This window comes from Trachypithecus francoisi, unplaced genomic scaffold (genome assembly GCF_009764315.1).
Source record: "Trachypithecus francoisi isolate TF-2019V2 unplaced genomic scaffold, Tfra_2.0 Lachesis_group17, whole genome shotgun sequence".
In the NCBI taxonomy this organism is placed as follows: Eukaryota; Metazoa; Chordata; class Mammalia; order Primates; family Cercopithecidae; genus Trachypithecus; species Trachypithecus francoisi.
In genome coordinates, this window is record NW_022681462.1 from 101,591,374 (window position 1) to 101,619,207 (window position 27,834).

General features: G+C 46.1%; 1 protein-coding gene across 6 annotated transcripts in view; it reads right to left on the reverse strand.

The window, feature by feature from the left end:
• The window catches only part of RNF144A (ring finger protein 144A), a 155,602-nt gene that overhangs the window by 16,640 nt on the left and 111,128 nt on the right, over window positions 1-27,834 (reverse strand). For 4 of the 6 annotated variants that reach the window (XM_033176636.1, XM_033176637.1, XM_033176635.1 and 1 more), the window contains one exon: window positions 21,117-21,345. The exons of 1 other annotated variant lie outside the window; for it this stretch is intronic. In XM_033176636.1, coding sequence (XP_033032527.1) covers window positions 21,214-21,345 — 132 coding nt within the window. In that variant the 3' untranslated portion in view covers window positions 21,117-21,213. Of the gene's footprint in view, window positions 1-20,710; window positions 21,346-27,834 lie in introns of those variants that run through there. One more of the 6 variants, XM_033176634.1, reaches the window with a different exon arrangement.

The following is a 27,834-nucleotide window of genomic DNA, read 5'->3' on the forward strand; positions in this document are numbered from 1 at the left end:
CAGCCCTAAATCTGGAATGGAAATTTGGGGATCCAGAAAGATGCAATGATCTTTCTCTCCATTTCATTTTTGGTTTATTCTGGCTGAAGTTTTGCCAGGGGGAAAGGTTATAAAGGGCATTGGAATGTTAGTCTGTCTGAATCCTTCAGGATTTGAAGGTAACAAAAGCAAGATCCAGCCCTGCAGGTCATCGTGTGCCTGAGGAAAATGACAGATGGCCACAAAGAGGCAACAGACAGCTTGAAACAGCACATGTGCTCTCTGTCCTGCCCCTCTCAGCTCTGGAAATCTTTCTGGGAAAGCAGAACGCCAGCATAATCCATCTGGAAACCTTAGATTAGAAAAAAAAAAAAAAACACAGGATGTCTTATTTCAACTTTCAAATGTTTTGAGGAAAGTGCCAAGAGAAGGGGCAGAAAGAAGAGAAACAAGGAAGAGAAGTGAGAGGAGGGGCTGAAGGAGAAAGAGAAGACACAATTGGTGGAACTATGTTTAGCAGTAGATTCACTCTAGAAGATTCATTCTGATGACTGAAATTTCCATAACACGGATAATGTTTCGAGACACTGACATGATGGGGAATATTAATTTGAATGTGCTATTTTCCTATGACAGCATTTTAAGACTGTAAGCATAAACAGCTACACACACAAGCCCTTGTTTGGGTTCAGATGTCCACAACAACATAACTTTATTTTTCTACCTGCAGCACCACTTTCACTCAAGAGAAGAAAATTAAATTTTAAGCAATTCATGTTAAACAAGCAAATCAAGGCTTTTGCCTTCAGTTGGCTTAGTGCTTCTCCTTCATCCTTTCTCCTCTGAGTTGGTGTAAGTTCTCCAGCAGCAAAGCACTGAGAAGGAAATTGCTGGGTTCTCAGTGCTCAGTGTCTATCATCATTAGAATTTATTGAGATTTCTCCTTAACTGCTGGACTCTGGTTGCTGGCACCTGGACCTTCTGGTATGGCTTGAGCTATCTGCCTCCAGCTGGTCCCCAGGGTTCTCTCTATACTGGTCACTCTGCATCTTCATCAAAAGTCTCTTCTACAACATGAAAGCTGACACTTGACTCTTTTGTTTCTCTCTGCATATCTGATGTAATAACCCTACCAGACAGCATGAACATAGATGTCCTTGCTGCCTGACTCAGGAAGTGGGTGGGAGGGGAACACGGGACATGGCACAGACAGAAAGCACTGAAAGCTGAAGCCTTTGGTTAATCCTTTACAATATTATTCTGGTACATCCACAGTATTTGCCCTTTTTGTGTGTGTGTGTGACGGAGTCTCACTCTGTCGCCCAGGCTGGAGTGCAGTGGCGCGATCTCGGCTCACTGCAAGCTCCCCCTCCCGGGTTCACGCCATTCTCCTGCCTCAGCCTCCCAAGTAGCTGGGACTACAGTCGCCCGCCACCATGCCCAGGTAATTTTTTGTATTTTTAATAGAGACGGGGTTTCACCATGTTAGCCAGGATGCTCTCGATCTCCTGACCTTGTGATCCGCCTGCCTCAGCCTCCCAAAGTGCTGGGATTACAGGCGTGAGCCACCACACCCTGCCCATGCACAGTATTTTCTTTAAACAGGTTTTTCACCTCACCCTCTCTCAATTCATGTTAAAAAGCTCCCACTCCAAGTTCTTTAAATGCCCCTCTAGATAGACCCACCATACATACCTACAGGTAACTACCATGACCTGCATACATACAGGTAATGCACGAAAAGGGGAGCATATCACAACATACAGGTATATGGTTGGCAAAATGCAAAATGTGGGGTGCTCTGTAGAATAAAAAACTGTTTAACAAAAACATTGCAAGGACAAAAATAGGAGAAGTCCAAAAGACTTATATATGTCTACCAACTGCAATGGATTCTGATGAAAACCAACCAATATAAAAATCTCTGAAATAATAGAGGAGATTTAGACACAAACCAGAGACGTGTGATATAAAAAATTGTTAACTTTTTAGATGGGATATTATTAGAGGTACGTTTAATAAAAAGTTTTTATCCTTTAGAAATATCTGGATAAATATTTAGAAATTAATTACAGATGTCTGATATGTGCCTTAGAATATAAGGACTGGAAAATGAACGGATATAGATGGAAGGAGAGTTGACGGCCACAATTTGATGATCGTTGTGATATTTAATTTGTAGAGGTTTTCTGTACTATTCTAGATGTTTCTATGTTTAAACAATTTTTTTTTCCAGAATAAAAAACTAAAAACATTCTGATAATTACTTTTTTGTTGTTTGTTGGTTTCCCCATACCTTCCTGTGGTTTCACAACCAAGTGCCATAGCTCATGTTATCCTCATGACTTGGGGCACCCTTTTCTCAATCATTACTTTCCTTCTCTTTCTTCATTTCTGATCTAATTCCTACTTTTTCTTCACGTCTCAGCTCTCGGAGCTGTCCCCAGGTTCTCAGAGGTATCATATTGACTTATCCATTGTCTGGCACACTGTCAGTACTTACATTAAAAAGAAGATAGTTATCTTTACCTCTTTTGTGTTGTGAGGATTAAATTACATTTATTAAGCACCTGGCACGTGTCAGAAGTGCCATATTCATTAACTTCTTCACTTCTATTCTATCGTTTAAACCTGAACATCCCTTCAACACCTAGTTCCAGTTCCTCCAGGAAGCTTCTCAAAATACTACCAGCCTCTTTGCTGACTACATCATGTCCACTAATAAATCCCTGCTTAACATTTGATCCCTGGGCAGACTTCTATGAGAAAATATAACAAGATTTTTTTTCAATTTTTATCTATTCACTCCAAGCAATTATGATGATGGTATGGCTATCTAAACTGTATCCAATTTGATGCACAGCAACTAGGATTTGATAATTCCAGGATGGTTAGGCATTGTAAGATCTTAACTCCAATCTCCACATGACGAATGGAACCTCTCTCATGCATGAAAGGCAAATAATAGCTTCCTCATCCATTATTCTTATACCATCCAAGAGAGCCATCAGATGGGAGTTATTTTCAATATTTGGCAAATTAAAAAACTTGAGAATCAGAGAAAAGAGTGTCTTTCCAAGAGCATCTAGCTAGCAAGTGAACTGAGGATGACATCCCAGGTCTCCTGACTGTCTAACATCTTACTGCCTCTGCAATACCCTTGCCAAGGGACTTCCCAATTTCCCCCAGATTAGAAAGTCTTTCCTCATTAAGCTGTCCCTAAACCTTGCATCTGCCATGACCACAGAGCGTTCACTCAGGAGGTATTTACTGAGCCTCTAAGAGGTACCAGGTGCTGCAGTACAGCTGGGCTAGACTTTACCTAGAAAAACAGGCTAGTCATCAATAACTTAGGATCTATTGTAAATAAGTACAATGCAATTCTTTGTTCCAATCTGTTGTATAGGGTATATAGAAAGGTCTGTATGGCACAGAGACAGAGCATGATGGCTTTAAACCTCTAATTTTCCACTACTAAAGCTGTATAATACTCCTCACAAGCATCCCTTCTCACCTCCCATTGATGGATGGGCAGTTTCTCTGGTAAACACCACACTGGCAGGACCCCCTGGGGGTGAGATCCAGCAGTCCCTGGCAAGGAACGTCAGGGTGCTCAGCAGATGGAGGCTCCACAGAACTAAGAGCCCCAAGGTGAGGCTGTTGAAATGCTGTGCCAGGCAGACAGACTGCCAGGGAGTTTTTGGTGCACATATTTAATATCGTCCTGACTGCAGTGGAAGCAGGTGCATGAGACACACAAACAAGGAAGCCACAAGGAGATGTCTCCAAAGCAGCTATTGAGGCGAGAGAAGAGAAGGCCACAACTGCAGGGAGACCATGGAATTTGAATCCAGTGTGGGCCCCAAGGACTGTGAAAAAAATGTGTAGTGGGGATTCCCTAACCCAGGGGAGGGAACACTTGAGGGCAGTGGCAGGAAATGCTGTTGGGAGGATACTGAAAACCCGAAAAGTGAAAATGGGGCCAGTGCTGCAGGAACCATAACTGGAATGACCTAGAAGAGAGTTAAGAGCCAAGATACCCTACGACTGAGAATGGCGGGTGGGCTGAGGAGGGATGGTTGGTGTGTGGCTGAAGTACTTAAGATTAATCAGACACAGTGTCACTGTATTAGTCAGCTGGGGCTGCCATAGTAAAAATATCACAGAGAGGGCAACTTAACAGACGTGGATTTTCTCACTGTTCTGGATGCTAGAAGTCCAAGATCAAGGTTTCAGTAGGGTTGGTTTCTTCTGGGGCCTCTCATCTTGCCTTGCAGGTGGACTTCTTCTCCCTGTGTCCTCACATGATCTTTCTTCTGTGCCCGCACATCCCTGGTGTCTCTCTGTGTGTCTTGATCTCTTCTTTTTTAAGGACTCCAGTCAGATTGGCCTAAAGCAAACCCTAACAGCCTTTTGTTGTTTTTAACCTTAATTACCTCTATAAAGGCTCTATCTCCAAATACAGTGACATTCTCAGGTAGTAGGGATTAGTGCATCGACATATGAATTTGGGGGGAGGGAGGAATGGCACAATTCAGTCTATAACTGTCACAAGTGGTAGAGGAGAGATATGTACCAAGATAAGGAGGGAGGTTCACAATTGCCCGAGAAATTGATGGTAGAATGGGAGAAATTAGGTTGTAAGGGAAGCACAGAGGGCACATCTTACCACGCATGTGGGGTGAAAGGAAGCAAGTTCACTCTGTCATGGAGAGGCCTTCGAAGGGAGACCGACAGTGAGCATGTCAGAGAGGGTAAAATGAGATCAGAACAGCCACCATGAGGCTCTCCTTCACCTGGCTAGTGCATTTTATAGGCTTCCCAATTTGTAAGAGAACCAAAACCACAGCGAAGTAAAGTCATTAACTCTAGTGCTAAAATCAGTCTATGGGTGAGAAATTCCCAGCAAGCCACTGGGCTAGGGCTGGGGAAGGAAATAAAGCCTTCACATAGTCTCCTGACCAGTTACTGGGCAGAGCAGCGGCTCTGTAAGGACCCTCACTAGATATCAGTAGGTTACGGAGTGTGCATGCCCACCCAGCATCTGGGTAGGAATGTCCAGACAATGAGAGGAAGCAAGTGACAAGGAAACTCACTTGCTCTGAGGAAAGTCCTAGAGACAGAGACCTGCACAGGACAGTGCTAGTTTTGATCCGTGGATGCTTTTTGTGAACTCCATTCTCCACCGGTAAGAAAAAACCTGACATTTTCAGTTTGCTTCCTGAGAATCAACTTAGAATCATAGGAATGCATGGAATTTGGAACTGTAAATGTTCAGTCTGGGAAAGTACAGGCTTGATAAATGGTACCTGCTGGGATTTCAGACTCACCTGTGCAGTAGCCCACACAGGAGTGGGTAATGGCTTTGCTTAGACTCCTGGCCATGCAAATGGTAAGATATAAACATGCTGAGGAGATATTTAGGGGTAAAATTGAAAGAACTTGGTGAAAGATCAGATGTGTGAGTGCTAAAAAGGTCAGTATCAACAATGGTTTTGAGAAGGAACAGCAGAGAGGATGGTGATATCAGTACTAAGTTATGGAGCTGCAGGGAAGGAGTAGGCTAAAGGTGGTGTAATGGTTTCAAACATTAATTTGGGAGCAGGTGTAATTTGAAGAACTTTTGAGACCAAATCAAGAGGAGATACTGAGCCTGAACCATTCAGTGTGTGAGACTGCAGTTCAGAGAAGCAGTTTCAGCGGAGAAGGTTGGGGGCATTGTCTGGAAAAGAAAAGCTCACTGAGAAGAGCTACAAGGCTCAGGATTGAATAATTCCATCTTTCGCAAAGCTTAGAAGAGAAGAGAAGGCACAAAGCAGGCTGAGAAAAAAAAACACCAGAAAGGTGGGAAGGAAACTGGGAGAGTGAGAGCTACAGGACAGCAAAGGAAGAGAGAGCGTTTCAAAGAGGAGGCTCCAGCCTGTCAATGCTAATGAGAAGCCATCAGGAAGAGTAGAGAAAAGCACCTGCAGGGCGTGGTGGCAGATAAGTTACTAGTGGCTTCAGCAGGAGAGGTTTGGGTGGAACGGTGGTGTAGGAGCTAGGGACAGGGGTTAGAAAGCAAATGAGGGGAGCAAGAAACCCAAGTGTGTCACTTAGGAAAATTGGTACAGAAGCAAAGTGTCTAAGTCTGCTTGTATGGCTATAACAAAATACCTTAGACTAGGTAATTGATAAGAACAGAAATTTATTTTCCCACAATTCTGGAGGCCAGGAAGTCCAAGATCAAGGCACTGGCAGGTGCGGTTCTGGTGAGGACAGCTCTCTGCCTCCAAGATGGTGCCTCTTGCTATGGTCCTCTCATGGTGGAAGAGACGGAAAGCAAAAAGAGCTAGCTACTTCCCTTGAGCCCTTGATACTATCACAGTGAGTCTTGTGTCCCAACATATAAATTTGGGGGAACACATACATTCAGACCATGGCACAAAGCTTTAGGTACTAGCACCTATGAGGGATTTGGCAACAGATTGGATTTGCCCATTATTTTTCTCAGACTTTAACTTGCATGACAGAAAAATACTAGGGTAGCTCTTGTGTCCCATATCCTACACAATTCCCTCACCTGAGTGTGGGCAAGACTTGCAACTTACTTCTCACCAAGGCAAAAATGTCACTCCTATGATGATAGATCTCTGTGTGTATGTACATATGTATGTATATGTATGTGTGTGCATGTATAGACATGAATGTTATGTCCTGGGTAGTGGGTGATGGCTAAAAGAACACTTGGGGGCACGTAGGCAGACAAAATGTTTTATTCAGCAGCTCTCTCACTAACAGCTTTCTCACACTGTCTGCCTTGTCTTAGCTCCTTGAGCTGGCCACTCCCACACATAACTGTGCAGCCGGCTCTCCCCTGCCTTCAGGGTCAGCAGCTTTGCTGTTTCTCTCTCTGGGGACAAGGGCAAGCCATGCTGTGCCATGCCATGCCATGCCATGCTGTGCCATGCTGAGCTGTGCACTGGCTCCCCTCTGTCTGTCTACAAGACGGACAAGCTCTGGTTCTCTCTCTGGGCACCACTGCCTGCACAACAGCCATGTCGAGCCATGCCCAAGAGCACCTGTACGGCACTGGCAGGGCAGTTATATCTTTCTCAAATGACAGTGGCTCCAAGCCAAGTAGGAGCTTACACAAACAGGTTATATAACAACTGGAGGTGGGCACCTGTGCACCAATCCGGCTGAGTCATGCAGGTCGGGGTATCTGCCTCAGCCTAATTCTTATCCATGTACCTTACAAATGTATGCATATACACAAAAACAAATATTTATCTCGTTATCATATACTAAAAATAAGTTTTCTTTGCTGATTTGATGCAATAAGCATCCATGTTGAGGAAACCCACATGGCATGGAACTGTAGGCAGTCTGCAAGTCTCAAGGGTGGGCTCCAGATGACAACAAAAAATTGAGAACACAGTCATACAAAATGAAATAAATTCTGCCAACAAATGGAAAGAATTTGAAAACCGATTCTTCCCCCATTGAGCCTCCAGATGTAAACCAGCCCAGGTGACATCTTCTCAGCCTTGTGAAACCCTGAACAGAGAACCCAGTTAGACCCATGGAAACTGGGAGATAAACATATTTAAAGGCACTAAGTTTTTTCTAATTTGTTATACAGTAATAAACAACTAATATAACGTGCATCCTGATCACCTGGGGATCTTCTGAAAATCACCTGGGGGTTCTGACTCAGTAGGTCTGAGGTGGGGCTGAGATTCTACGTTTCTGACATTCGCAGGCAAACGCTCATGCTTCTGGTCTAAAACCACATTTTCAGTAAACGGTAGATAGATGCCTATTGAGATTCCTTCCAACTCTCAGATTATATACCCGCCAGAGAAGAAAATAACATGGGAATCAAATAAAAGAATTTATCACCAGTTGCAAATATCTAAACTTTCACAATTTCACTAAGAACTGAAAAATTATGTTATAGAAGTTTCAATGCATATGGAAGTATTTCACAGAAGTCATTTCCAAGAGATACGTAATGCAGTGCAGGAGAAAGAAAAGACAACTGATGAAATAAATATTGTAAAGAGAAATACAGGAAACTTCCCAGATTTGCCTAAATATTACATATGTAAATGGTGTGTGTGTTGGAGAGGAGGCTCTTCTGTGGGAATCATTCTGTTTCATATACAAGCTGAGCATTTCCAGAGAATAGGAAGGTCCTCAGTAAACGAGTGATCCCCCACCCCATATCACAACAGAACCCAAAACATGCTCTTAGCATGGGGGTCACAGCCAGAGTTTTTCCTTCTGAAACACAGGACTGGGGACAGACTGCAAGAGTCCCTGGGGAGCCTGGGTGGATGCATGCATGGGTCATGCTCAGAACACATTTTCTGAACCACATTGAGCTTCTCTCTTAAAATAATGACCCCTCCCTGCCTCTACAGAGTCCTGTTTCAGAAGAGGCACTAGGCAACACAATGATTCAGTGGAGAGAATCGTCCTTGGAGGCCATGGGACATATTCTGGCTTCATGGGTCACTAATTTTCATTGTGAGCAGGTGAACTTAACTGAGACTTAGGTTTTCTGATCTATAAAATGGGCACAAAATAATATTTATTTGTAGCACTTTTGTAAGGATTAGAAAATGAAAAGTGCCAGGGCTCCTCATGTTAGATGCTAAGCAGTGAGCTCCCAGGTGGAGTGAAGCATCACAGAAGAAAGGAAAAAGGTTCCTCATCATCTCGGCCTTTTCTCATGTTTGCCACAGCCAGTGTTTTGTTTTTTTCTTGTTCAGAATCGAGGTGAGGTGATGCCAAGGTATAAACCACCTGCTTTCTGAGTGACACCATGGACTGTTAACTTGTGACTTCCTCTCTCCAGGGCACAGCTACAGAGGCAATAGGGCATTTTGGAGGCATTTCTGTTACTTCCAATGAGGCATTCTAATTAAGCTGGACTAAGGGAGGAGTAATATGAGTGAGAACTGGGCATACCTGGGTGAGGGTGTCCTTGGGTTATTCCGATTACTGGGGGATTCAGTGATACTCTCGGAAGTCAGCACTAAGCTCAGGAAGATCCCATAAGGTTGAAGCAGCCAGACCAGACCAGAGTGGAGCAGCCAGTGCAGAACATCTTCATCTGGAAGCCACTCTCCTGGGTTCAAGTGATTCTCCTGCTTCAGCCTCCCGAGTAACTGGGAGTACAGGCACCTGCCATCACACCCAGCTAATTTTGTTTTTTGTTTTTTGTTTTTTTGAGGCGGAGTCTCGCTCTGTCGCCCAGGCTGGAGTGCAGTGGCCGGATCTCAGCTCACTGCAAGCTCCACCTCCCGGGTTTATGCCATTCTCCTGCCTCAGACTCCCAAGTAGCTGGGAGTACAGGCACCCACCATCACACCCAGCTAATTTTTATATTTTTAGTAGAGACGAGCTTTCGCCATGTTGGCCTGGCTGATCTCAAACTCCTGATCTCAGGTGATCCACCGGCCTTGGCCTCCCAAAGTACTGGGATTACAGGCGTGAGCCACCGCACCCACACTCAACTGTCTTTTTACTGATGCTTGTTACTTTCCACTCCGCAGGCTGGGCATAGACCCCCATCTCCTCTTCCCTGCTCCTTTTGGCAGCTTCCTACATCATGTCCCGGCCCTCATCCTCTGCATCCGAGCTCCCCTACATGCAGCTACCGTGGCATAGGCAAATCCCACATCTTATTGTGTCAGCACCAACTTTACCCTGAAATCCTCCAGCCTGGCTTAAACCTTAAAGAGTGGGTCCCGTCTGTCTCTTACTGCTCTTCCCCATCCGCCTGCTCTACCTCCAATCCCCTCACCCCTACTGGATCTCAGCTCTGTCCTGAAGGTTTGCCAGGCTCTCTTGGGGCGTCTGTGGCTTTTCTCGCACAGGTGTGTTTGTGTGCTGGCATTCCCTCCCAATCTGTGCTCTGAGCAACCCCCTGCTCTCTCCATCCTCGACCCCAATTCTGTCTCCTCCAGGAATGTGCTCTGACTTCTCCTGCAGGGGGTGGAGCTCCTCTCTGCTACCACCTGTGGGGTGGGATTGTCACCTTTGGGCCTGCCCCACTAGACTGTGATGTCTCCGTGCATTTGCATTGGTTTGTGTGGTGTGGTACCAAGGCACTGATGAAGAAAAGGGAGGATCCAAACTTCAGTCCAATCCCTGCTGGGAACTAGCTTCAAGACTGCACTCGAAGCATTCTGCCTCACTGAGCTTCTCCTTGTTTATAAATATAGATGGGGTCTGAGTGGTCCCGCCAGCACTGGGATTCCAGCACTTCCTCCCTTGGGAGCTCCTGTTCCCTTCGACATTCCCCTGCAATGCTGGTATACAGAGTCCTAAGACTTCCCCATGGAGGTCAGTGAGGGAGCTAAGAATCTGCTCATCTTTCAAAAGAGAGTTGCTCTACATTCCCTTAAAGGTATATGAGAGAATTTATGCTACTGAAATATAGGCAATGGTGAAGAATTGGGATTTAACCACACAGGGAGCAGAAGGCTCTCAATGGTTTTTAACAGAAGCTTCACAAGAGGGAAACAGAGAATGCCCCTGGAACAGAATGGTGAGAGGGGAGGAGGCTGGGAGAAGCTATTTTAGGAGGCCCCAGGTGTGTCCACGAGAGACTGAAGAGGACCTGTATTAGTCTGTTCTCACTCTGCTAATAAAGACATACCCAAGGCAGAGGCATTTATAAAGAAAAAAGGTTTAATTGACTCACAGTTCCACCCGGCTGGGGAAGGGCCCACAATCACGGCAGAAGGTGAAGGAGGAGCAAAGTCATGTCTTACTTGGCAGCAGGCAAGACAGCTTGTGTAGGGGAACTCCCATTTATAAAACCATAAGATCTCTTGAGACTTATTCACTACCACAAGAACAATATGGGGAAACCGCCACCATGATTCAATTATCTTCACCTGGCGTCACCCTTGACCTGTGGGGATGGTTATAATTCAAGGTGAGATTTGGGTGGGGACACAGCCAAACCATATCAGGACCCGAACTGAGGACAGGGAACCAGGTCCTACTCACTGGTGAATTCATCTCCTGGGAAAGGCAAACTGTTCTTCCTTCAAAGTCATGTCCAGTTTCCAACGTGCAACCAAATGAGAAGACTAGGTATTGAATGCATCTTCGACTGAAAAAGCCAGGGAGATTGTGCTTTTTCTTATGACTTTTATCACACATCCTGCCCCTGGCATTTCCAAAAGCCATTGCATTTGGACTGCTTTCCCTCCTAAGCCTGTGTTAGCCTTGCCTTCTGAGCTTCCCACAATACACATTTTTTGCAGGTGCATTTGCTTGTATTTGCAAGACAGAAGCTCACTTTGTTGGAACTTTCTTTCCCCTGTCCCTCTTCATCATCTGCATCTCCTAAAAATCCTCATTTTTGTGTCTTTGAAAACTCAGATCACTGAGCACAGTTGAATTTTTGTCCAACTTCATTCTGTGTGGATTCCAAGAGACTCATTTTTCGGTACTTTGCATGCCAGGTGGAATCAGCAAACAAAATCTCCAGAGGTTTTCTCTCCTCAGTGTGAAGGATGTTACCTAATCAGCCATTTCTCATCCATTGCCCTTACCATTGATCAATAATTTATATACAGCCAATTTCACCTCATTCCTGGACTTAGTTATTTCGGAAGCATCATTTGCTCATTGAAGCAACGTTTGTTGAGCACTGACTGTGCTCAGCCACTATGCACAGTGTTTCTGAAAAGGCGGTACTTTCATATCTCTGTTTCTCATCCCTTACCCTCCTCTGCCTGGAAGGTCAGCCCCTCCCCCAACAGCCCGGCTGAAAACTATTCAGCCTTCAACACTCAATTCAGAGGGTTCATTTTGCACAGGGAGCCTCCCCAGGCCCTGCCTTCCCTCCAGGTGCAGCCATTCATTCCTCCTCTGTGATCCTATAGGGCCCCACAAATGCTCTCATAGGAGTGTAAGTGTCTACACTGTAAATCCCATCACACCCTGAGCCCCAGGGGGAAGAGGTTCTAGGAGGCTTTGAATCTCTATCATTCTCAGTTGCCATGGGTTTCTGCAGAGTAGGCATCCAATGAAGAGCCTATGGCACCCAAGACAGCTGTGTTTTAGCTGCTGCCTATGCATTCATACTTGGCTTTAGGTGAAAGTGAATCTCTTCCAGAAGGTTGAGTTGACCTCACCAGCACTTACCGCTGCAGTTTTCAGTGTCAATTTAGCTCTTGGATTAATTCTATTTCAGATTGTGGAAATGTTCGTTTCCAAGGTGATCGTTTCCTATGAAGTACTTTGCTACCAAGGAAACATAGCTTAGAAAGGTCCCCATGCTGTGGTCACCCCCTAATTCCAAGCAAGGTGGTCCCTACTGCAGCCTAACACCCTTTCTGCAGGGAGTCTCCTCCGGGCACTGTTGGGCCATCCTTGCCCTTCACGTGGCTTTGGGTGTCTTACTGAACTCTGCCTGGGTGTGTTCCTACTGGCTGTGGCGTTGGGCCGGGCCCCATGGTCTGCTCATTGTTTGTTATAGGGCAAGACTCTTAATGATTCTGAGCCTTAATTTTATTGCCTATAAAGTGAAGAATTGTGACAATAATAGTTTACGTCCCAGGGTGGTTTTGATAATTAGTTTCTCCTGGGAACAAAATGTGGATCCAGGAAGTGCAGTGTTTGTCCTGCGATGGGCACCGTCTCCCACCTGATGCTGGTCTGCTGGAAGATCCTTGTGTATGCGATTATCTGAAGGTGGAGATGAGCCATGTTTTGTCTGTAGTCTCTGAAATCATCTGAGATCGTATGAGTGTGCCTGAGAGCAACTATTTCCCCCTCAGGATTTCCTGAGCTCATTTTTCTCATTCATCTTGCTGGCTTGAAAATAGACAGGACTGGGATTTTCTCCTGGGATGCGATCTTCAGATGCAGGATTTAAACCATCCCAGGAACAGAAAGGAAACCACTCAGCATGGCTGAGAGAGTCTCTGCGTGCCAGTCAGGGTAAACCGGGAAGGAAAGAGGCCCAGGGAAGCCATGTGTGGTGGGAGGAACACTGGGTCCCTGTAGGGCAGACTTGGGTTCCCAGCTTCACCCGCCACTTATCCTTGGTGTCACTTGAGGCAAATGGGCCTCTCCAAGCCCCAGTGACATGAAGATAAGACTCGCAGCTTTGTGAGCATGAAACACAACCCATGGAAAGCAGTAAGCAAGTGCCTGGCTCAGAAGAGGTTCTCAGTTCAAAATAGGGATTTCTTCCAACTACAGTTGAGGCTTTTGCTTCTAGACTGTCTACACTTCCAGTTCAAGTGTTAAGGCTTTTTTGTAGCTGAACCATCCCAAGTGACTGGTTTGGCTGTGTCCCCACCCAAATCTCAACTTGAATTGTAGATCTCAGAATTCTCACATGTTGTGAGAGGGAACCAAGGGAAGGTAATTGAATCATGGGGGCGGGTCTTTCCCATGCTATTCTCGTGAGAGTGAATAAGTCTCACGAGATCTGATGGCTTGATCAGGGCTTTCTGCTTTTGCTTCTTCCTCATTTTTCTCTTGCCACTGCCATATAAGAAGTGCCTTTCACCTCCCACCATGACTCTGAGGCCTCCCCTACCATGTGGAACTGTAAGTCCAGTTAAGCCTCTTTTTCTTCCCAGTCTCGGATGTCTTAATCAGCAGCATGAAAACGGATTAATATGCTCCCCAAACTACAAATACACACATTCATATACATAGTCACACGCACAGACACATACACACACTCACACATGTACTTCACACAGGCTCTTGCACACACACACCCTGGCAGCCGAAGTTTAATTCCTTTACCTGACAAGCATTCAGTAAGTCACTACTACGTGTCCAATAACAGCAGGGGCTGAGGAGGCATATATGAAAACCTATTTACAATGTTAATTTCCTACATCCCTAAATAAAATGAACATGGAGTCCAACCGTCAGAAGTGTTTGAAAAGTAATCCCTTTTGCATTTTGGGCTTTTCATAAAAGTTGTGATAAGCTGAGAAATTCTGAGAAGTGAGAAGAGACTCCCCCTTGTTGGATCTTTCTTATGCAGTGAAAAACACACCACATGTATTCACGTTCTGAATGAATTTTGTAAGTTAGTGAGAAAAAATAAGAATAAATAAAAATATATTTTAAAAAGACCCAGACGGTTACCCAGGAGAACAAGTGAATGACTTTTGATACTGCAAATTCAGATTTTCCAATATGAAAATATTGACTCCATTTTTCTTTGCATTAACCACAGGCTGTGCACAACCACTTCCTTGCACCCCTGGGTAGCATGAGCCGTGATGTGAGCTGTTCATTTCTCAGGTCCTACAAGGAAAACAGGAGGGAAGAGGGTCCTTCTGTGCTTGAAGCAGGAGTGCTGAGTGGGTATCTTTGTTGGGAGCCTCATCCACATTCACAGTGGAACTGCATGAGCAACTTAATGTCACCAAAATGTACTCTATGTTTTACTTGTCATTTCCTCATTTATCCTCAGAAAAATCCTGTGTGGGACTTTTTATCCCAATGTTCAAACAGGAAACAGGTGCCCCCAGCCTGAGTCACATGTACGGGAAGTCACCCCACTGCGATGTGGCTCCAGCCTTCCCTGGGTATAGCAGCCACTGCAGCTCTCCTCACCCTGCTGCTCTGTGCCCCATTCGACATTGGCTTCATCCAAAAATGCAAATCCTGGGTAGCTTTAGCTACAGAAGAGCAAGTAACAAACACCACCAGGTCGTGGGCAGCAATTGCTGTTTATAAATGGCTGAGTTGCTCACTGGTATAGACAGAGATGAGCTGAGCTGAGTAGTGGACACTGTCTTGTGGTCGAGCCACATCAGCCGTTATATTCTCTCATGTGCCTCCTGCAAACAAGGTCAAGTTTAGAATAACCTTCCAGACAAGCACATGCTATCAAAGTCAGTGCCATTCCCACCCTCTATGCCCTGTAATTCGGGTTCCTCTAAGAGTCTCTCTTTAATGTTGGTAAGACTCTTTGCTGGCAAATTTCTTTCTCAATTTTTAGAAACAAATGTATGTACCTATGTAGACAGGCAAATATGGATGTATTTTGCTTAAAAGTCATTGTTTTTTGGCAGTGTTTTCTGGGGGGCAATTCCTACATCCCAGGTCCACTAGAAGAATTGATGTGCAACCCAGCACAGGGAAGGACTGCTTCTGGACCGCACCTGGAGGCAGCACCACCAGCAATGGAGCCCCGCCACCTGCTGTACCCATCCACCTTCTCTGGTTGACCTCCCTGGGGCCAGACGGGCCACTCAGAGTCCGTGCTCCCTCCTATGGAGTTGAGCTGTGTTTCCCACAAAAAATGTTGAAGTCCTAACCCCCAGAACCTGTGAATATGACCTTATTTGCAAATAGGGTCTTTGCAGATGATGGCGTGAAGATGAGGTCATCAGGATAGGCTCTAATCCAGTATGACTTTGCCCTTAGATGAAGGAGCCGTGTCCACAGGCGTGCACACAGGGAGAATGCTGTGGGAACCTGCAGGCAGAGATTGGGGGTGCATCCACCAGCCAACGAACACCCAGGACTGGCAGCAGTACCAGGAGGTTGCAGAACGACACAGGCATCCTCCTTACCGCTCTCAGAAGAATCCAGCCCTGCAGACACCTGAACCTTCAGTTTCCAACCTCCAGACCTGGGAGACAGTAAAGCTCTATTGTAACCCCCGGTGTGTGGTCCTTTGTGACAGCAGCCCTAGGACCCTAACTCAGTCCTCCCATACAGCTTTTATAATGAAGGTCTGGTTCTTGAGTTCCATACACTGTGCCCCAAACAGGTCAAACATTTGAGTAACTCTCCAACCTCAACATACCAGTCGGACCAAACTCCATGCGCTTGTTGAACTGGGCCCTTCCTTTGAACACACTTCTCAGTTCTGCTTGGCTAGTTCCTACTTGTCTGCAAGACCGAGCTCATACACGGCGTCCTCTGGACAGCTTTCCCTGACCTTCAGGCCTGGCTGAAGGGCTGCGCTGTCTGTGTCCGCAAAGCCTGTTGAGCATGCATCTACCATTGGATTTATTACACCTTATGATAATTGATTGACTTATCTGTCAGCCCCTGGAGACTACGAGCTCCTTGAGGGCAAATATACTGAGTTTTCAGTGCCCACTATGAATCACCGGTTAACAAAGTCCACTCCCTTAATGTGTACCTGTAGATACAAGGAATGGATTTAAAATTTAAACACAGGACAAGGAAGCAATTGCCTATCCCAGTCTTTAGCATATGAATGCATGAGGTATAGATTCTCCTACAAGCTGGAGGGAGGGGAATGAAAATCAAGGTGAACCACCACATCTTCAGCTTATTATTATTTATCCAACGAAATGAGAAGGATCCATATTTATTCCACTTTTTCCCTTGAGCGGGAAAAGGATGTCTCCTGACTTTCATGATGCATCCCATAGAAAGTGACAGGTCTGTAAGGCACTTGTCTCTGTGGATGGAGGCAGAGCGCCCTAAGTGGGGATGAGATGCTTCCTGATGCTGCAGTACCGGTTTAGCACCACAAGAGGGAGCCAAGAATGGCTGGACGGGTTGATTGACCCAACAAACCAAGTAATTTTGGCATCCAAGAGTTGAGAACATTCCTAAAACAGAAAATCTCAAAATACAAGAGCTGTTTTCTCAGTGATAGAAGATCCCTCCCCTGCCTCACCCTTTCTCCCTCCACCCCCAGTTCCCATATTGAATATTTTCAATCTTCAATAGGTTAAATATTGAAGATTGAAGATAGAATATTTTCCATCTTCAGGCCAGTAGTCAAATAAGCATCTACAAAAGACGGAGCCACGCGGGGTTTACAAAAATCACCTGTATTCCAGCCAAAATAGCTTTAAAAAGGAATCCCTGCTAAAGGGGGGGGGGGGGACAAACTACATAAGACACAATACATTTAAAATATGTATTGAAATTACAAATCAAACTTTTTCCATATAATTCCAGAGTACAAAACACAACATTAAAAGGCATTCAAACAGCTCTTTTATACATCACAGTGTTAGTGGCACAAAATGAACTGACATTTCAAAAACACAAACCAAATCTGTTTTGATTTTGTTTTACCACCACTTGTCAAATACATAACGTATACATGTGCATGACTCATTCATGCATATTTTTACACAAGATTAAAATACACCCATAGTAAAGAGAGCAAAGAAGGAAAGAAAGGGCAGGCATGGGGCATGTAGCTACCCCTCACTGAAGGCTCCGGAATTGTGGAAGACAGAATTGTACAAATCAAAGGAAGGGCGGAGACCCTGGGCTTTTTTAACATCAAGACGGCATGCTCTCCTAGTTGTGAAGCATTAGCAAACAGATTTTAATGCAGGCCCCTTTGTTCCTTTTGGTGTTTTTGGTAATGCCGGTCATAATTCCTTCATTTTGTCTATTTTCATAAGGGCTTAGGTTAATTATCAGAAATAAACAAGCTTTGGTATTTTTTAAAGAGAACTTCATGAAGCTTTACACATGCAAAATGTTTTCCCTTGATGATCTCCTTGTGATTTCTATATATACACAAGTGTGCTCACTAATAAATGAGAATCGGAGGCACACGCACAAAGCCCATCCTGGATCCTTTCAATCCCCTAATTTTTAAAGACTACCAAGAAAAAGTTTTCTCTTCTAAATTTGTAAAATGACTTCTAACTTCTGTAATATAAATGAAAACAATAAACTCATCTTGAAGTAATTTTTGCACCTCTGATAGCCCCTCCCATGGGCCCTGTGTTCTGATCAGGAACTGGCATGCGCCCTAAACTGGTTTTATGGAATAATATGTTGTCAAGATCATTTGTTCCCCTTTAAGAAAACAGGCCAGGTGCGGTGGCTCAGGCCTGTAATCTCAGCACTTTGGGAGGCCGAGGTGGGTGGATCACCTGAGGTCACGAGTTTGAGACTAGCCTGGCCAACATGGTGAAACGACGTCTTTACTGAAAATACAAAAGTTAGCTGGGCGAGGTGGCGGGCGCCTGTAATCCCATCTACCCAGGAGGCGGAGGTTGCAGTGAGCCGAGATCATGCCACTGCACTCCAGGGGAATAAGAGTGAAACTCCATCTAAAAAAAAAAAACAAAAAAAAACAAAAAAAAAGAAAGAAAATGCCAGAGGTGGCAGATGTTGGTTCCTCTATCCACAGCTACTCCTGTGAGTTGAGGAGGAAGACCTAATTTGGACAGTTATTCCTGCAATCCAGTGCTTTATCTCAGATCCTAATCAGTCTCTGCTATGTGGATATCGATGGTGACTGCATCTTTGCAAGGTGCTGGCCTCCTGGGAGGGGCAAACTCATCTGGCTACGGACGACACAGCAGAGCCAGACCAAGAGATCAGGCATGTCCAGCAAAAGCTCCAAATGTGGTCAGTTACTCAAGGGCCTCAGATAAGCCACAGGTTCACTGGGCTATGGCCAGTCCTCACTGGCCACCCCACCTGGGCGGCAGTACAGCAGCCGTGGTTGTCTAAGGGCCTTCGCCCCTTACTCCCCAGGATTAAAGGCCTCTTAGTGAACACATGCCATGTGCTTCCAGGGCTTTGCAGTGAACACCGTCTGCAAGAGTGAATGCCATTTTTCAACGGAGACAAATTATGCCGCTCCACAGGAATAAGTCCATCCACTCAACGCAGAACTCCCCAGGTGTTACTGGGGGGTGATGGCAAGACCAAAGTCCAAAGCCAGGGCCATCTGCCCGTGTGCTATTTACATTTTACATCAAGCAGGGTTAATACTGTATTCCCATCAAAGATGAGTGCGGCATTCCTTACCAAAACAGAAGGAAATGCGAGTTTATGTATCTCAGAGTGGTCTTGCTGGTATTTATCTAGGAAATGGACAATTTTAATTTTGTAACTAGATCAAAATGAGCAAACTGAGGCATGCTTCATACAAAAAGTCAGAGCCAGTAGGTGCTAATGCGGCTGCCCCTGGCCGGCCCCAGAGTCTCTGTGGTCCCATCTGGGTTGAACTACGTGCTCGTGAAACGCATCAGAGGTGAAGGCACGAGGATGGCTGGGTACAGATGTGCATGACTGGGCCAGAGACTCCTCTAAGAGAACAGCCTGTCCCTCTAGAAATAAGGCCATCTGCGCTCTAGCCCTGGGGATGCAGACTTTCCAAAGGCTCTGACTCTCATCCCAAGGATGGGGGTGCTACTGTGTGGGCTCATGCAACGGGCAGCAGCAATTTCAGGCAGGAGGGACAAGCATATGGTGGACACTGGGCCACAGGCCTTCCATGTGTGCTGGGCATTTTAAAGGGCAGGGGCTGGACAGCTGCATCCACCTATCACAGGCTGAGGGCTCAAGCCCAGCCAATGACTCCTGCATGGAGTTGCCACCCACCTCCAGAAAAGCTATTCTACCAGTAGACACCATCACAGCACCACAAACTACAGAGAGGCACAGCCCAGGTTTCATCCAGAAAGGCAGTCACAGGCATGTTCTTATTGAGTTACTGAACTTATAAATCGCAATTACAAGGAGAGCGTTTTGAATGTAATTTTGACACAGAGGGATCTTCTAAATGGCTTCAGTTTCATAAGGAAAATTAACATGAGAGGTGAAGAGTGAGGTGATGCTGTTTCTTCTAACGAATTCAATGTCAGGAAATAAGAAATAAATCTCCAACCAGGGAAGGTAAACTAGGACCTGAGACTGGTACCCAAATGCAGAAGTCAAACACACACAAAGCAGCATTTTTAAAATGTGCTTGTGATGAGTAAATAGCTGAGATAAAAGGATTTCGTGTTTGTTTTACTTCTTTATAGAATGGTTAACAAGATTTTTAAAATCCCACTGTAATGTATCTATAATATTTGCCTGTTATTTTCAGAAGTTTTCAGTTCAATGCAGTTTGCTTTGTAAAAGCACCTGTGGCTTTTAGAAGTAAATTCTCTTTAAAGAATACACTTTCTCCACTTTTCAAAGTCAGCCGGTGGAGTAATGTGTGTGAAATGTATAACGTGGAGTAATGGTGGAGTAATGTGTAACTTCTTCTCCTTATTCATCCCTGCATCCTGCTGCCAGGGAAATGGTCACAGACAGCCCTGTAAAAGATCAAGTGGTAAAATCTCCACAGTAAAACTAAGTGAAATGGGAGGTTCTTTTCCCCAACAAGAGCAAAACGGTTAGCAACAGGACTTGGAACTGTGTAAGATATATGATTTCTCAAAATGACTAGAGCATTTTAAAAATGTGAAAATCTGGCAGGCTCTTCCTTAGCCCCCAGAGTTCTCCAGCCTCTGCCAAGAGGCCCTACCTCTGCGGATCAATAAGGCTGCTTTCTTCTTCCGGTCTACCTGAAGACTTAGGCCAGAGGCCAGACAGTAACAATTTGGAGGAGAGCCATTTCCGAGCAAAGCAGTTGGACTGAATACAATAAAAGGCGTTTTCTGCTACCTGGGAGAGAAGGGATGAGACCCATGAGCTGAGCTGAATCACCAAATAGAGAAAACAACAAAAGGCAAATCTAATGGAGATGAGATGTTCCTCTAAACATGTCAATATTACCAAGGAAATGCAACAATATAGGAACCACATTTATAACAGTACATAGCTTACAGCGTTCAAAAAGTTATTACAGCAAGTTTCAAGAAAAACACAAAGAGTGCATAAGGCTTTCTAAATCTCCTGAAAAGTCGTTTTAACTATAACTTCTTAAAATGCACATTTCAAGAAAGGCATAGGATGGTTTATATGCACCTTGTTGATTTTCACTACTCAGTTGGAAAAAAAATACCTTCTAAAAAGGATTTTACTAAATGCCATTAGTAATAAAAACAGTTGTCATAAACAGAGTGCCTTTCTCAAGCTGGAATAATCAGATGCTGTCTGAAGAGAGTCACAATCCTTAAAAGACTTCTCCAACAACATGGAGCCATCTAGAAGCCAAGGAGGAGAAAGTCTCTTAGGCCATCCCCAGACATGCCTAGTCTACCACAGAGAGAAAGCTGCCTGGTGCGCTTCTCACAGCACCTCCCTGTCATCTGCAGAGATTGATCTGTGGGGATGTGCCCTACCCACACCTGCCTCCCCCTCCCACACCTAGGTGACCACACCTGGGGCCTCAGCGAACGTTGTGACATAGGTCCCTGAAATCACGGCGTCCAGCCTGACACTGTGAAGCTCAATGGGGCACATAAGGCAAGAAAGATGTTTAGTGAGAGGGGGACGGTGGGGAGGGTTGGGGGAGAGCCACACTTCCCGGAGGCAGGGATTTGTTCCAGCATCGTGCTTCCTCTAGGTGGGTAAAGGGTCGTCATCACCTTTACTGCACTTGCACTTGCAGCAAAGTACAAAGGGAGTGGCCAGGAGCAGGAAAGGCGAGGCCACCAAGAGCAGGAGCCCAAATCCAGCAAAGATGCCCACGACCTGGAAGAAGGAAACAAAGGGGTAGAGGTAAGGAGGGCTGGCCTGTAGGTTCCAGAGCTAACGTGTAAACCACACAACCACCTACCTATCCATCCATCCATCCATCCACCATCCATCTATCCACCCATCCATCTATCCATCCATCCATCTACCCATTCATCCATTAACCATCATCCATCTCTCTATCTATTCATCCACCTACCCATCCATCTACTCATCCACCCATCCATCTACTCATCCATCCAACCATCCACCCACCCATCAATACCGAGACATCATCCACTCACCTATCCATCTAACCATTTTCCATCTATCCATCCACTCCCATCCATCTATCCATCCATCCATCTACCCACCCATCCATCTACCCATCTAGCCATCATCTACCCATTCATCCATTAACCATCATCCATCTCTCTATCCATCCAAACACCTACCCATCCATATATCTACTCATCTACCCATCCATCTATTCATCCACTTAAACATCCACCCACCCATCAATACCTAGCCATCATCCACCCATCTATCCATCTAACTATTATCCATCTATCCATCCATTCCCATCCATCTTCCATCCATCCATCCATTCACTCATCCACCCACTCACACACCCATCTATTTATTCATCCACCTATCCACCCATCCACCCACCCATCTATCCATCTAACCGTTATCCATCTATCCATCCACTCCCATCCATCTATCCATCCATCCATCCATCCATCCACCCATTCATCCGTCCACCCACTCACCCACCCATCTATTTGTTCATTCACCTATCCACCCATCCACCTATCCATCCACCCGTCTACCCATCTAACCATCATCCATCTGCCCACCAATTCACCAGTCTTCACCCTTCCATTCATACACCCTCCATCTACCCACCCACCCACTCATCTGCCCACTATATATCCATCAACCCACTATAATATTCTTCCCTTCATTTTTCCCTCATTCTTCTTTTCCACCTCTTCCTTTCCCTTCCTTCTCGCTCTCTCCACCCTTTTCCATCTAAACACCCAAACATTCATACATCTATATATCCAATTAACTAACAAGTTTCCTCTCAGCAGCCACCATGCCCCAGACACTACACTTGATGCTGCAAATACAGAAGTGCATACATCTTGGCCCTCGAGGAACACCCTGTCTGGCAGAAAAAGACCAAGATCTAATCAACTGATAACAAGACATTCTACAGAAACTGCCATCAGGTTCCAGGGGTGCAGCCCCCCACACCCCCGCCATGCAAGTGACAGACACCATTTGCTAGGGGAACGGAGGGTTTCCAATGGCAAGTGGCTGAGATAGTGGACACAAGCAGGCTGTTACTACAGAAGGAAGACTGGAATAGTTCATTTCCGACGAGAAAACAGAAAAGACACAGGCGTAGTGCATCAGAGAATGACCTGGCCCCCTGTCCTTCCTGGAGTTTAAAGCCCAATACTGACTGTTACGTATTTTGATTTTTGTTTGAAAACATGTTTATCCCTAGTTATGAGTAAAGGCCAAAAGCAATAAGCCTCAAATGCAGACATGCCATCATCTGAGTCAGGCAGCATGGCTGGTCAAAGAGGCACAGAGCCTGCTTTCCAGCCAGCCTCGCCATTCGCAGAATCCCAACCCAGGCATGCAGCCTGCAGAACTGAGACCGAAGACAGGGCTAGACCGCCACCTAGTGTTCAGTGTGACCAGTAAATGCAAGCACCAGCACATGGTTCTCATTCCAACTCAGCCTTCACTTCTCCCTGGGTCTGTTTTCTCATCTATAAAATAAACAATGGAAGTAAAAGACTAATGGGTCATTATCAGCCCTAAAATATGAGACTCTACTAAAGCATCCCAGATGTGTGGAAGAAAGTATACCTCGACTGAGATTTCTCCTGAAAATCAACACCAACACACACAGGTATGTGCATGCATTTATAAACTAGACTGCATTTAATAAATTATGTCACATTGCATTTATACATTCGACTGTGCTAATGCTGGGATCCATGCTTGCTGCCCAGTTGGCTACGTTCATTTGTCTGAACAACATTTCGACGGTGGAATTACCCAGTGTGAATTCAGGTCGTGCTTTACTGAAATCATGTGCACGTTGATATGCAGAATGCAGACAACATGCAGTAAGCTCTACCTTATTTGAAGGGCAATTTTGAGCAACCTCGACTACCTGGCACACAACTGTCAGTCTCGAAGGAGCCACACATTCTTTGCAGTCAAAATCATGCCAAAATCCTGGACCAAATGATCACATTCTCGGCCAATCACACACCATCTTCGCTTTTCACTCAGTCTACCTCGTGTTGAAATCTGCCTGCTGTTTGAGAAGTTGGTCACCCAGCGTATTGCCAATGGGTAACAGGCAGATGCAGGTGTTGCCAGAGTTATGCAGCCAGCAGTGAAAAAATGAGACAGGAAGCAAACATCACAAAACAGAATCACTCTGTGTATATGTGTGCTGTGGATGTGTGTCAGATACTTGCTCAGAGAAGACAGACGGATGGGGAAACAATTTCAGGCTCCAGAGAGAATCTGTACAGTACAGCTTCATTCGTACTGGCAAACCCTAAGATTTAAAGGAACAGTTACCCCTTTCCATGAAGTTTCTTAGCTGTATGCCACCTAAAGCCAGAACACCCTTTCTGCAAACCATGGTAAGTTCCCATGCACAGCCCGGCACCTCTCATAATAAATGTCCGACCCAGATTCATGGGATGAGCCCGTTGAAAATAAACTGACCATGTTCTGAACGGCTTCCCCCAGAGAATTCTTCTACAAACCATATTCAAGGGTTTGGAAAAACAAAGCCAAAATCTGAGATCTGGTAGGTGAATGGAACACTATTAAGTCACTGAAACTAGGTACCTGAAGGTGGCACAGCCAAGTTCAGAATCACGGTATCATATTTGATCCCTGGATTATAATCCAGACTGATTTCCTCATTTCACAGATGCAAAATCTATACCCAAAAAGCTATTCCAGAGGTCCAATATTTGTTTAAAACAGACAGAGCTCAGCATCCTGGTGTAAGTACAAGAGATATATCGTGCATATTTCACTGATCTCAGCGGGAAATACCCTTAGAACAGTCACTGCATGTGGCTTCCAGGACAGAAGCATTTCTGGAAGGAACGCCTGGCCCTTCAGCTCAGTCTCTGAAACTATCACTTTGTGCCCCTCCACAGATGCGTGTGAACACAGAAGATCAGTTATTAGCTGGCTTTAGTAAATGCCATCCTATGACTAAAAATGAGCTCTTTATCAGAGGTGGACTGGGGTAAAGCAAGTTTCCTTTCACTTCTCAGAAGAGAAGGAAGAGCTGGTTTGGGCTAAGATTATCCCTTGTCAGATGCTGATGTCCTAAGGAAGTAAGGTTACTCCAGTGAAAATGAAACGCTCCTCCACATGATGGCTGGTTTCTGGGATAGCGCTGGAAAAAGGCCGGCAAGCACTTCATGCAGTCGTGTGTACAGCGAATGCACAAGAGGGCAGATGGACAGGGCACAGGTGTGGCTCACAGCACCCACGCTCACTCCAGCAACTGCACAGTCATTTCCACGTGAGATATCTGCCCACCCTGCAGCCTTTGCGGCCACTCTGCTGGTTCTCATGCTCGTTTGCTTCAACAGAAGACTCTGCTATACTGAATAAAAAATGTATCACTTGGGATGAAACCAACTGTACAATAACTTGGTGCAACAAAGACAATTCTTCCTTTACAGCACTTGTTCCAAAGGTCCGTTTGACAAGAGTGCCAGGTAAGATACAGGTGGCATACAAAACCTCTGCTCCCATAAAAATAATGAAAGCAGCCTGCAATCTCAAGGAGACACGTTGGATTTCCCCCAAATCTCTTAGAATAATCTTACTGAGCTTCACATCTACAGGCAGGAAGAACTGAGGAGAAGGAACCTTTCCAAATGACCCTGAACGTTGCGGGAATCACAGGACACTGAACTCAGGGCATGTTCTGAGTGCTCTTGAGATGTGAGTTGAGCAATCCCCTGTGTGACAGAGAAATGTTTCCCCAGGGAACCTATGAAACCCAACTCAGGCAAGAAGTTCCAAACCACGGCAGGGTCAGTGACAGAGGGTGGCCCAGCTGACCCATTTGTAGGATGGTAAAGCAATTTGGTGGGTCAAGAGACGACTTTAGCCAACAGAGCAGAACAGAAAATGCAGGAGCACAGAGTGGGTAAGTTATGTCGATGTGGGTGTGCGCAGGGATCTATAGGGTTTACAGGGTACCACGCCTGGTACATGTCTCCCTGGGGGCTACGATCAAGTAAGATTCCAAAGACGCTGCTCAGCACGTGCTGTGGTCTGGGCTGGTTAGAGACAGGTAACGAGAGAAGCAGGAGCTGGAGCAGAGCCTTAAAAATGGATGGGAGGGATATAGATTGACAGGGAGAAGGAACACAACAGGGAAAGAGAGAGACACAGGAGTGGAGAAGGCAGAACAGCCTGAGCAGGGCTCCTCCGAGGCCACAAGGCTGACAGATGCTGCTTTGTAGAGATGAAGATGACAAGGGAGGCCAAACGTGGAGGACCAAGGGTGTCAGCAGAAGTCTTCAGGTTATGCCCCGTCTGAGCATTTAATTCTGCTGCTCTAAAACCTTCTGTGGCTCCCTAGTGCCACACAGACTTAAGTCTACAGCATGACACCACATCCTCTCCAAGCCCAATCACTACTCTGCCCCTCACTTCCCATCAGCTGTACTCCCGAAGGCTCCCCAGCCAGCCCCGCAGTGTCCTATTCTGTGCCTCTGCTCACACTTGTCCTCTCCTCCTTCAAAGCACTTTCAGCAACATACAGTATTTAGGACCTTTATGGTCTGATTTAGGTGCCACTCATTTCATACTATTTTTCTTGAATATTCCAGCTTGCTGAATTATCAACAAGAAATAATTCTTGGCTTCTCACGTCTCACCCTGCCTTGCGATCTTCCGAGTTTCCCACAGCCTGGCAGGTGCACGTGCCACAAAGGACACCTGGTGCTGCCCGGTTTCCTTCCCAGCACTGCACTTGGCAGCGTGCTCAGTGCCGTAGCAGTCCGGAGGAAGGACAGGCAAGGGAGATGCCGGAAGCCCGAAAACAGGCAGGAGGTGGCAGAAGCGAGCTCTTTACATGGACTCGTTTCCAAAAGGCAGACAGAGAAGAGTCCGAGCAAAGCCAGGGCTCCTAAGGAGGGTGGGCGTCCACTCAAACGCTGCATGCTGTCGCTTGCTGCACCTTGGCACTCCTGCCTGCTCTGCTTCCCCAAACACTATTGCTCCAGGTCCCATCTGCACTTGTGTAAACTGGAACTTTTTTTTTTTTTTTTTTTGAGACAGAGTCTTGCTCTGTTGCCCAGGCTGGAGTGCAGTGGCGCGATCTTGGATCACTGCAACCTCCGCCTTCAAAGAAAGGAAGAACTGTTAGGTGTCATTAGAGAGGGGGTATTACTCCTGTCCCTCCCTACGAGAAACAAAAAAAGTTCTTCCTGTCTTTGAATGGGGACGAACAAGCTCCAAGTCATGCACTTCCACCTTCTCCTCACCAGGAGCAGAATCAGAAACGAAAGCAGCTGTCATGGTCCTGGGACAGGGACACAGCAACCCTGAGCTCCCTGCCCGGGCCCGGTGAAGTTCTCCACGTGTAGAAAGCTGCCGAAGGCATGGCGACCACTGGCCCCGCGGAGAGGACTGCGAGTCAACACCCACCGCCAAATGGGGCATTCACGATTTTGCCCGTGCACTACTTCCAAGGATCATTGTGTCCCAGGCACAGGACTGGTGCCAAAGAGGTTACAAAGACGAGCAAAACAGGTCTCTGCTCTCAAGAGCACTTCTTTGTATCCTAAGAGATAAGACACAGATGAGCACTGGGCTATGGCCAGAGTAGGGTGGGCCATGTGGGAGGGAGGGCTTCTTGCATGACAATCAGGCACAAGCGACCTCACGGAGGAGGTCACACCTGGATTGGGCCACAGAGAGGTCTGGAATGTGGATGTGCAGAGCTGGGCAGGAACAGGAGAAGGAGAGGAAGACAGGGATGAAGACCAAGGTGGCAGCAACAGCCGGGGAAACGCAGAGAGGCAGGGAGAGCACGGGCGCTGCAGGTCTAAGAAGTTCAGAGTGAGCCTGGAGGAGCAGGGAAGATGTGGCCGCCAAGACCCGTGCTCAGGCTGTCCCAGGTACTCAGAGCACTGGGCCTTTGGCAGCTCCTGGGCATGATGGCGTGAGGATATCCGACTGCCCGCCCCAGCCGAGGCCCCAGCCAGCAGCTAGATCAAGCACCAGAAGCATGGGGTGCGGGCCTGCACGGGCTCCTGCCCGGCTTCAGAGCTGCCCCAGCTGACGCCACCTGAGCCGCACGTGGGCTGCCTTGGCTGAGCCCTGTTCACACCGCAGATTCCAGAGCAAAATACATGTGAGGATGGTCAGCCTGAGTATGTGAGAGGCTTAGCATCCAGCAACAGCCAGCCAGGGTCCCTG